This window comes from Phascolarctos cinereus, unplaced genomic scaffold (genome assembly GCF_003287225.1).
Source record: "Phascolarctos cinereus isolate Bilbo 61053 unplaced genomic scaffold, phaCin_HiC Scaffold_726;HRSCAF=1367, whole genome shotgun sequence".
NCBI lineage: Eukaryota > Metazoa > Chordata > Mammalia > Diprotodontia > Phascolarctidae > Phascolarctos > Phascolarctos cinereus.
The window spans coordinates 402,746,058-402,756,637 of NW_027556098.1; the positions used below are offsets into that span (position 1 = coordinate 402,746,058).

Consider the following 10,580-nt stretch of genomic DNA (forward strand, 5'->3'; position numbering starts at 1 on the left):
GATTGAGAAACATGCTATCCACCTCCAAAAAGTGAGGCAATGGACTTGAGTGCGAATTAAAGCATATACCTATATGCACTATAAATGTACATATATGTATATGTATGCATTTCTATATCTCATCTACCCCGTCCATCCATCCATCCAAATAGGATAGAGCATCAGGCCTGGACTTTAGGAAGACTCCTCCCTCTTCCCTAGTTCAAATCTGGCCTCAGATACTTCCTAGCTGTGACTTCCTATCATTTAATCCTGTATGCCTCAGTTTCCTCATCTGGAGAAGGAAATGGCAAAACACTCAAGTATTTTTGCCAAGGAAACCTCAAATGGGATCAAGAAGGCACAAGGCCGAAAAAACGACTTAACGTGTGTGTGGTGTGTGTATACATACATATATACTAAAGCGGATTGTTAGATGGATAGAGTGGATAGAGAGATAGAAGGATGGATAGAGTGGATAGAAAGGGATAGATAAGATAAAAGTAGCTAAGGTGGGAATTTGTTTAGCTCGCTTGTATCTATTTGTAACTTTTTTTTTTCTTGCTTGCTTTCTCAATGGAGGGAGGGGGGTAGGGGGCGGGGAGAATCCAGAACTGAAAATAAACAACATTTAGTCTAGTGTTTGGAGACGCTGCCCCCAGTCCGCTACGGAGCACGCTCCGGGAGGTTGGGACTTGCGCACGTCCCAGGGGGGCTTCGAGCCCCAATGCGGCGAGGGGCTGCGCTGCCCCAAGGCAGACGGGTGATGTGGCCGGGGGTGCCACCCCGAGGTTCCAGATGCCCTTCCGGAGCCCTTTGCCAGCTTGTCCGACGGGAGGAAGCTTTAGGAGCCGGGAGGGGCTGTGGAACCCAGAATCATGGAAAGTTCGAGACGATCTAATCCTTTCTTATTTTATAGATGGGGAAACTGAGGCTCAGGCCACACAAGTGGCCAGCAGATGGACCCAGGTCTGCTGACTTCCAGCCTCCGCCTCTCGGGTGCAAGGCCGGGGGGTCAGCCGTTCTGGTCACTCACGAGGGTATCGGGAAGGTGCAGGATGGACTTTCCGCACCCGCGGGAGGATGCGGGGTGATGTTCACCCGAATTGACTTTGCAGAGTACAAGGATAAGCCCGCGACCCAAACGGTCCATTAGTCAATTGACAGACATTTATTAAATGGGGGAGGGGAGAAGACAATAACCCCCGCTCTCAAGGAGTTTCCAATCTACAGAGAAGACAGTGGGTACTGCTGAAACCACCCTGTCTACGTAAAAAAAAAAATTTGAAAGGTCCTGGGGCGGCACCGGAGACTGGGGAGCACCGGGGGGGTCATCAAGGAAGGCTCCGTGTAGGAGGTGGCTCGACCCGAGCTTTGCACTGCAGGCACGGAGGGCAGCCCGTGCAAAGGGGGCCTGCTAGACTGGCTCTGAGGGCGGGTCTTCACGACCCCCAATCATTCAGGGAGCTGCCACGCTCGAGGCATTCGTTCCCCGACCCCCACTCCCTCGCCACCCCGGAGCTCTCCGGAGCGCCGGGTCCCTTTAAGACCTTACCCTCCTCCCCCTCCGCCCCACCCCCAGCCCTGCATGGGTGTGTGACGTATAATCCACGCGACGCAGATCCGAGCGACGTTGGTCACGAGGCCCCGCCCTTTGGGCGCCGAGGGGCCGTGCCCGGAGCCGGGAGGCGGTTAGGGTCGTAGTCATGGCCCTGGCGCCCGCCAATCAGCCGGAGGTGATCCGCGCCGCGCAGAAGGATGAGTATTACCGGGGCAGTCTGCGGAGCGCAGCCGGAGGCGCTCTGCACGGCCTGGCAGGTGAGCCTGGGCCAAGGCCTGCGCAGGCGCGGATGGGCGTGGGGGTGGGGTGAGGGGGGCTGCGCAGGTTGAGCCTGGAGAAGGCGGGGCCGGCGAGCGAAGCGCTACCAGGAGCCCCGGAGTGCGCAGGCGTAAGAGGGAAGGCGAGACAGAAGAAGGGGCGGGGCGGGGCGGACCTACGTGTGTGCCGCGGCCCCCTAGCTTCTCCGCTGTAGCAGTTGTGATTACGTCAGTCCCCTTGCTTTCCGAGAGCCCCGCCCCAACGGCCCGCCTAGTTCTTCCTCTACTTACCTGCCAAAGTGCTATTCCTCCCCTCGTTCGCTCCCTAGCGCTACTATATAAAGTACGGACTCCTCTTTCTGGCACCGAGTCCCTTTACTTTCAAACAGTGAACATTTATTAAGCGTCTGCTGTGTGCCAGCACTGTGTTAAGTGCTGGGGATGCAAAAAGAGGCAAAAGAGTCCCCGCCCTCAGGGAGCTTACAATCAAAAAAAGGCTAACATTGATATAGCCCTCACTGTGTGACGGGCACTGTGCTAAGTGCTGGGGATACAAAAAGAGACAAAAGAGTCCCTGCCCTCAAGGAGCTTACAATCTTAAAAAAAAAAGGCTAACATTTATGCAGTGCTTACTGTGTGCCAGGCACTGTGCTAAGTGCTGGGCATACAAAAAGAGACAAGAGTCCCTGCCTTCAGTGAGCTCACAGGTCTAATAGAATGAGGTACAGACAAGCCGTGTATAGGATAAAGAGGAAACAATAGAGGGAGGGAGGTGGAATGAAGGGGGCTGGGGAAGGCTTCCTGTAAGAAGATGGGATTTTAGTTGGGACTTAAAGGAAGCCGGGGACGGCAGTAGCCAGAGGGGAGAGCATTCCCCACATGGGAGATAGCCAGATAGAATATGGAGACACAGAGGGTCTTGTTGGAGGACGATTTGGCCCCAACTGCACGTGACCCACCCTGCGGAACTCTCCCATCCAGCTCACTGGGTCTTTGCATGTTCCCCTTACAGGACGTGCCATCTCCCGCCTTGCTGCCCCTCATGCCAGGGCTTGGCACAGTGTCTGGCACACAGAAGACGCTGATTTATTGCTTAGAGTGCTCTTCCCCTTTGTCCTTTCAGGTGCTAAGAAATGGCTGGAGTGGAGGAAGGAAATTGAGCTGCTGTCAGATGTGGCATACTTCACCCTCACCACGCTTTCAGGTAGGGCAAGGGTGGGGTCCCCCAAGTCTCGGGGCCTTGGGGTATGGGACGGCTCTGCAGCACTCTTGGGCCTCAGTTCAGCATCAGGGAGGCCTCCTCTGCTCACACTTCAGGACAGTGCCTCAGGGGCAGCAGAAAAACGTCAAGTCTTCATCTTGTTGTTCACGTAAGTGACCTGGAAGTCCCTTTATGAGACTGAAATGGGCTCTGAGCCTCGGACGTCAGGCCTGTGGTCAAAGTCTGCTGGAGAGTCACCTGCCCCGTCCAGCCCAGTGAGGCACAAGCCGCCACCTCAATTCCCCATGCCTGCGCACCCCTGTGACTCGCAGATCGGGTCTCTTACAACATTCCGGAGAGCCTTGGCCCAGTGAGGATGAAAAGTGACTTGGCCCGAGTTCCGGCATTATGCTGTGTCACTGCTGACTTAGTCAGCTCAATTCAGCACCCACCGTGTGCAGGGTCCTAGGGATACGTGCTAAAAAGATGACAGTCCCTGCCCCAAAGGGAGAGTCGTGACAGGTACCCAGTAAAGTATAAAGAACCCTAGTGGGGGCAGAGGTGAAATACTAGCAAGATGCTTCTTGAAGAAGAGAATGTTCTTTCTTATGGAGATCAGGGAGGGCTTCATGGTGGTGGCAGCTGAGCAGAGCACTGAAGAGGATTCAGAACAGTGGAAATAAAAACAATAATAATGTTGTTTAGTCATTTTTCATTCGTGTCCAATTCCTTGTGACCTCATTTGGGGTTTTCTTGGAAGAGATACTGGAGTGATTTGCCATTTCCTTCTCCAGTTTATTTTACAGATGATGAAACTGAGGCAAACGGGGTGAAGTGTCTGAGGCTGAACTTGGACACATTTCTTCTTGAGTCTAGCCCTAGCACTTTATCCACTACACCACTTAGCTGCCTTAGTAATGATAATAGTTGGAGTTTACATAGTACGAAGATTTCCAAACCTTTCACGTGTTATCTTGTTTGACACAGCAAACCTGGAATTAGGTTCAGTTATTATCTCTATTTTACAGGTGAGGAAACCGAGGCACAGAGGTGAAGTGACCTGTCCAGGGTCACCCAAGTAGTGAGTGGCAGAGGCCTGATTTGAACTCAGGTCTCCCTGACTCCCAGCTCTGTGAGAAGACAGGCTGGGAAGGTGGTAAAAGGAGTGGGGAAGCTAGTTTGGCTGGCAGGCAGGCTCTCCCCAGGACAAGTCGGCATTCTATTCTGCAGTCAGTAGGGAAGAAATGAAAGGAGCCAAGCAGCAGTAATGGCTGGGGCCTGGCCTGATGATCTGGAGATTGTTCAGGAAGCAGGCTGGGGAGAGGCGATGAGGGCCTGGGGCGGGGCGGCTGCGCGGGCGCTGGGTCCGCGGGGCCCGGCGGCGCCCCCAGCGTCCCGTGCGCTCTCGCCTTACAGGCTGCCAGACTCTCGGGGAAGAATACGTGAACATCATCCAGGTGGACCCGTCCAAGAGGAGAGTCCCTTCCTGGCCGCGCCGAGCTGCGCTCGTGTCTTTGCACGCCCTCGTGCCCTACGCGCTGGATAAGGCCTCAGTCCATCTCGAGCACGAGCTGCAGGCAGGAGGCGGGAGTGCCCGGCACCCGCACAGCAGCCCGGCGCCCGGTGTCCGAGGGAGGTCGGCGGCGCGGCGGTGGCTTCACAGGCGGGTCTGCCACATGACCGAGCCGCAGAAGACGACGCTGCTGCGCACACTGCACATTCTGAAGCAGAGCGCCGCCTGCCTCCGCCGGCTGCACGTCGCTGTGTTCTACATCGATGGAATCTTCTACCACCTGGCCAAAAGGCTCACCGGCATTGAGTATGTAAGTAGCTCGGTGCTCCGCTATCCGCAGCGCGGCTGGGTTCTCTTCCAGGAAGGCAGGCTCGCAGAACAGCCTGCTGCTCTCTCTGCGCTCCGGATGTGCAGAACGCGTTACACGCTCAGGCTACACAGCTGCGGGGGCTGACCTCACTTTCCATCATACCGATGAGGTCACACCCCGAGCTCTGAGGCATTCAGGGGCTCCTTTCCATCCTGTTAGGCTGTTTCCCACCAAGTTTTCAGTATTAATGACTGAACAGGAAGCACTGTGCTGGGCCCCAGATTCCTCAGGCTCCCAGTGGGGTCTAGGTCAATAGCAGCAGCCCTCGGGTTGGGACTGGACGCCTGAGGGTGGCCTCACGGCTCTCCTGTACTCTTCTTCCTCCTCCAAGCGTCTCCAGTCTGGGCTGGATAGTTCCTTGGGTCCTTTCCAGCTCCTGTTGGGATCTTGGTCAGAACTGGATCAGTACCCCAACTGCCATCTTTTCTTTTTTAAGTTGGCTGTCACCAAGTCTGTATCAAGCAAGCTCGTTTGATTCCCCTTTTGTCTTTGTCACCAATTCAGACAGCCAAGGCCAACTCAGCCCTGTTACTTGCTGTGCCCGTCCCTCCTCCAACCCCACCCGATTCCATCTTTTGGCACCTTCCTTGACTCTTCCTCTCCCACCACCCTGATCTCCAGGTTCCTGCCAAGTCCTGCTGTTCTGTCTCCTTGGCACCTTTCTTCCCCATTCCTTTCTCTCTACCCTTGTTCAGGCATTCAAAGGTTCTGTGGGCGTCTCCACTGTCTAACCCTGGGCCACCAGACCTAACTTAAAAACGTAAACGCCATTCTTGGTCGAGCAGGTGGGCTCTCGTTGACCACCCCTGGAACCCCAGCTGCCAGTCACCTTCCTGAGGCCTGCTGCCCATGTGGCCCCTTGTTCAGAGCAAAATGCCAACATTTAGCCTGGCATTTAAGGTCCTTCCCAGTTCAGGCTTCAGTTGGTATTTCAAGTCTTATCTCCTGTTACTCCTTCATGCACTGTGTTCTAACCAAGCTGAATTAGCGATTGCCTGGCACCATGGACACAAGTAGCCTTGAAGCCGGGAGACGTTCAGACACAGACTGGGCAACCCTGGCAGGTCCCTGAAGCTCTCTGTGCTCCGGGCTACTTTCTAGGTCGCTGGCTGCCGTAGCTGGGGGGAACAGGCCTCCTAGAACTCACTGCTCCCTTTCTCACCCACTGGGGTGCATTTGCGTGTTGCCCTTCCGTCAGCATCCTTGCTGGGAGTCAGGGCCAGCCCAGATGCCACCTCTTGCCCAAGCCTCTCCTCCTTTGGCTCTGTGCTGACTTAGTGTACGGGGCGGTGCCTCCAAGCCAAGTCAAAGCCACCTTGGGGTGGGGACCACCCACTTTGCCCTTTGTAAACGCAGTGCCTGACCCTGCCGCCCTGGGGACTCTCTGAACTCCACAGCTCCACGTGCGCCACTTCCCCACGGAGGACCACAGTGTTCGCTGGAGCTACAGGCTTCTGGGGATGGTGTCCTTGCTGCACCTCCTGCTCTCAGTGGGCATCCAGATCTACGGCTTCAGTCAGAGGCAGCGGGCACGGAAGGAGTGGAAGCTCCATCGCAGCCTCTCCCACCGCAAGTATGAAGCTTCCCTGGCCCAGGGGTGGCCCCAGGCAGAGGGCTCCGGGGACTCGCCCCCTTCCCTCAGGGACTGGTAGGGCACGGTGGCCATGCTTTGTTTTCCTCACAGGAGCCACATGGAAGAGAAGGCTGTGGGCAGGGGCTCTGTGTGTACCCTGTGCCTGGAGGAGCGCCGGCGGACCACGGCCACCCCATGTGGCCACCTCTTCTGCTGGGAGTGCATCACTGAGTGGTGTAACACCAAGGTAAGGGGGGAAGAGAATGGAGGCGTCTTTGGACAGGTATGTTTGAGGGAGGCTGAGCATGGGTTTGAGCCCCATCTCCGACCTATGATGGTTTGGACATCCTGGATCCCAGCTCTGCTGTTTTGCTTTGTGATCATTGGCAAACCTTTAAGCCTTGCCTCAGTTTCTTCTTTCAAAAGGAGAACTGCAGCCTCTCCTCACTTTATAGGGCTGCTGGGAAGCTCAGTTGAGAACCTTGGCTCAGACATAGGCAATTGGTGGATTTTTTCCTCCATCGCTCTTAAGCACCAACCCAAAGCAGTGTTCTTCACCTTTTTACATCCTGGACCCCTCTGACAGTCCAGTAAAGCCTCTGGGTCCCTTCTCAGAGTAAGGTTTTTTAAATGCATAAGATTACAAAGTAAAACAAAGTTCTCAAAATAAGCTCACAGACCCAGGTTAGAAACCTCCTGATCTAGAAGAGGTGTGGGTGAGGAAACTCCCCCCACCAGTCCAGATTGGCACCTTAGAGTGCCCTGAGCATGGAGAGGGTGTGACTTGTGGAAGGTCACACAGCCAGGATACATCCAAGGCAGGACAGGCACCCAGGTCTTCCTCAGCAGCCATCTGACTGCTGACAGCTGAGTTTTCTTCACAGGCTCTGTCCATACTCAGAAAAGGAACAGGTTATTTTAGAAAGACAGCAGGACACCAGCAGGACTCTCTCGAGATGAGCCATAAGCAGGTTTTGACTCATCTTGGGCAGCAGCTTGTAAAAGCTAGCTCCTTCGTGGCCCCAGCATGAGTAACACAATCACTCCTGAGAAGAGATGGCTACATTTTTTTCCCTACTCTCATTTCTATACCTTACCATCTAGAATTTGTCCCATTCGCCTGGAAAACCTAATGAAGATGAGAAACAAGCTGTTTTGTTCAACCCTATTCAGTAGTTTTCCCTTTAAGCAGTCGAGATGGGGACTTCCAGCACTGCAGACCTTTCTGATGTAGGGGACAAAAGAGACAGGTGGATTACCAGTTTCCAGAGTATACAGCAGCATCAGTGAACTGAAGGCAGGATCCTTTCTGGGTCAAACAAATTAACAGCTGGAGCCAGGGGCTTCACTTTCAGCTGAGGTTCTCCCTTTCAGTGCCCTAGGCCCAATGACACAGAAAGCATCTTTAGAAGGAGTACCTCCATTAAGAGGCGACTGCACCTGTGCACTCACTGGTGGGAGAGGGAAGCCAGCCAAACTCTGTGGCTTATAAAAGAGCAAACCAATAAAACAGTGAAATTGGGGAGTTTTGGAACTAGGAGCTCCTCTCTTCCAGCCTCCTTGTTTTACAGAAGAGGAAACGGGCTCAGAAAGGTGACATCTAGGAGAATAGGAACTCAAATCCAAGTCTCCTCACCTGCCCCTCCCACCGCATCTGAGAGGCAGGCCTGAGGTCTTGCCTGTGACAGAACCACTAGGCTCCACTTCTCATTCCCCAGGAAGCTTGGGGAGTGGAGGGAGGGTGCTAGTGTCTGAACTCCCTGTTAGATTTATGAATATATTACTTTCACTGGTCTGACTTTGAAAATGCAATGCAGACACTTGGCTTAATTTTAATCAGGGACAAAAATTCAAATGCATGAGACATTCTTGCCTTAAATATACAGCAATTAAAAAAAGCTGGATTAGTCAGATAAAGACTGAGGCCTACATGAGCTAATCGGGGAAGAAATGTTGAGATAATCTTCATCTCTCCATCTTGAAAATGAAGCATAACTGTGAATGTGAAAAAGGCAGGCTTAGGCTTTTCAGTGCCCGCACATCCTCGGCCTTCCTGTGCCGCTTCATCACGTTTACGTAGCCTGTTCCTCCTAGAGGGCAATGGGAACTTCAGTGCCCGGTCTCATCCGTCTTCATTTTCCCCACAGACAGAGTGTCCCCTCTGCAGAGAAAAGTTCCATCCACAGAAACTGATTTACCTGCGGCATTATCGCTAGTCCTAGCAAACCCAGCTCAAAGGGCAACAGAAGAAAAGGAAGAAACTCTCAAGAGATCATGTCTTTATTAATGGACCAAAAGCAGAGTTCATTTTAATTTATCCAGAATCATGATGGTGACTTCATGTGCACTGAAATTATCAAGGTTATTTCTGAAATCACTGCATAAGGTACTTTGTCCCCTGCTCAGCTAATGGGAAAGGTGTGGTAGGAAGCTAGGCCTGACTTGATAACTCTAACTCTGGGGTATTAAGATGTCCTTCCTAACCAAGCACAGGACCTCAAACAGGGATGCATGTCTACACTGGAACATACACACAAAGGCAAGCTTGTTCGACTCAGAAAATTCATCCTGGATCTTAGATACTGTTGTCAAATGTATGCATCTCCCATCTTCCTTTCTAATTAGCCTGAGATAACTGAGTTGACTCTTTTGGACTAACAGTAATCTAACTTCCTTTCCCTCAATTTCTGTGCTACTTGAAAATAGTTTCTGAGAAGTTGGCATTTTGCTTATTCAGAAAGGGGCTCACTGTGCTTATCAAAAAAGCCGAGTTTTAGGTTTTCTTCCTTACCCCACAACTAACATGCAGCTGCAACCAGATTCTTCTGAATTTACATTCTACGCAGTCAATAATAAAGGTTTGTGTAAATATCATAGTATAATAATTTCAGTATCAGGTTTATTCATGATTGAATGACTTAGAGAACTTGCTATTTATTCCAGGTGCAAACTGTGGATTAAGTGGTTGGCTGCCAAGTGAAGAACAGCCGGAACCTTTCCCTGTATGTACTAGGGCTTGCTTGGGTGTCCACCCAAGCTCATATTTGGCACATGCTTTCGAAAACAAAACAACAAAACCCACCCTCCAGTCCACTGGCCCAAATGTATCCACTCTGCTGCCAGGGAAAGCCACACGCTGGCTGGTGATTCAGTTCTCCACCTCTCGGGGTGCTTTTCCTGCCAGCAAAGTCAGGCCAACTCATGGAGACACTGCTGAGTTACACACATGGTTGTTTGCACAGACTGAAGAGGTGGAAGGCCCTTGACAAAAGCGCAGGTTAACCAATCCAGAACCACCTGCTGTCAGGTGTCACAAAGTGACTGACTTTAACCCAACCCAAACAAGGACTGTCCTCTACAAACCCGACGATCCCTTTCTTTTGGTCCATCTAATCTCCACTTGCTGAATTCATGAATTACACCAATCCACACAAATCTGTGGAAAAATAAATTTTTTCAACTCCGTATTTTCAATTCCAATAATAATTGCTATTGGTCAGTAAATAAGTTTCCTAATGAGTCACATTTTAAAGGTACAACAGAAAAATGTCTTAACTTTAAATCTAGCAGAAAGATTCTTCCCGTTACATCTTTAAAAACATTCTAAGCAGCCCTTCAGCATGCTAGAAGCCTAGAAAGGCAGAAGGGGGAATTAAAATTAAGATTTAATTTTTGTTTCTTTCCAACATAAACTGTATTCCAATTAACTTCTAATAAAAGCTGCCTGCAATAACCATTTACTTTAGAAGATAACAGAACAGTTAAGTTTCATTACAAAGAGACTGAACGCAGTGAATCTACATTAGGAGTCAAGTATAATGGGTTACAAGACCAGAGAGAGGTTATTAATACCACTCAAACAGAAGGATTCTTGCCAACAGAGTAGATAAAAACACATGATCAGCCTCTAAGTGACCAGTCCCCAGAGAAAAGAGCACCCACCATGAAAGAAACTTGTCTAGTGGAAAAGCTAATTAAGCTTAACCACAGGCAGATTTTTAAGGTAAGAGTTGAAAAAAGTTACCATGCTTATACTGTGTATTTTTAAAAGTTATATAAAAAATCTTTAAATTCACATTTTTACCAAGTGTGCAATACAGTGCTGCCATATCTCACTGCTTTTTAA

At 51.3% G+C, this 10,580-nt stretch overlaps 1 protein-coding gene across 2 annotated transcripts; it reads left to right on the forward strand.

Annotated features, from left to right (window-relative positions):
• Window positions 1-1,586: 1,586 nt before the first annotated feature.
• Window positions 1,587-9,339, forward strand: PEX10 (peroxisomal biogenesis factor 10). 2 transcript variants are annotated; one of them, XM_020975797.2, is made up of 6 exons: window positions 1,587-1,797; window positions 2,921-3,001; window positions 4,415-4,821; window positions 6,238-6,454; window positions 6,566-6,701; window positions 8,602-9,339. In XM_020975797.2, exons 1-6 carry the CDS (start codon window positions 1,686-1,688, stop codon window positions 8,645-8,647), a joined length of 999 nt encoding a protein of 332 aa, XP_020831456.1. In that variant the 5' UTR covers window positions 1,587-1,685; the 3' UTR covers window positions 8,648-9,339. The 2 variants fall into 2 exon arrangements, with proteins under 2 accessions (XP_020831456.1, XP_020831462.1); XM_020975803.2 differs by having other exon boundaries at window positions 1,590-1,797; window positions 6,279-6,454.
• Window positions 9,340-10,580: the final 1,241 nt, after the last annotated feature.

Excerpts from the sequence above, each read along its gene's own strand:
- PEX10 (XM_020975797.2), top strand. The coding sequence starts at position 1,686 with ATGGCCCTGGCGCCCGCCAATCAGCCGGAGGTGATCCGCGCCGCGCAG. Across the intron at positions 4,822-6,237 it reads GGCTCACCGGCATTGAGTAT|TGCCTGACCCTGCCGCCCTG; the intron begins GTAAGTAGCTCG and ends TTGTAAACGCAG. Across the intron at positions 6,455-6,565 it reads CGCAGCCTCTCCCACCGCAA|GAGCCACATGGAAGAGAAGG; the intron begins GTATGAAGCTTC and ends TTTTCCTCACAG.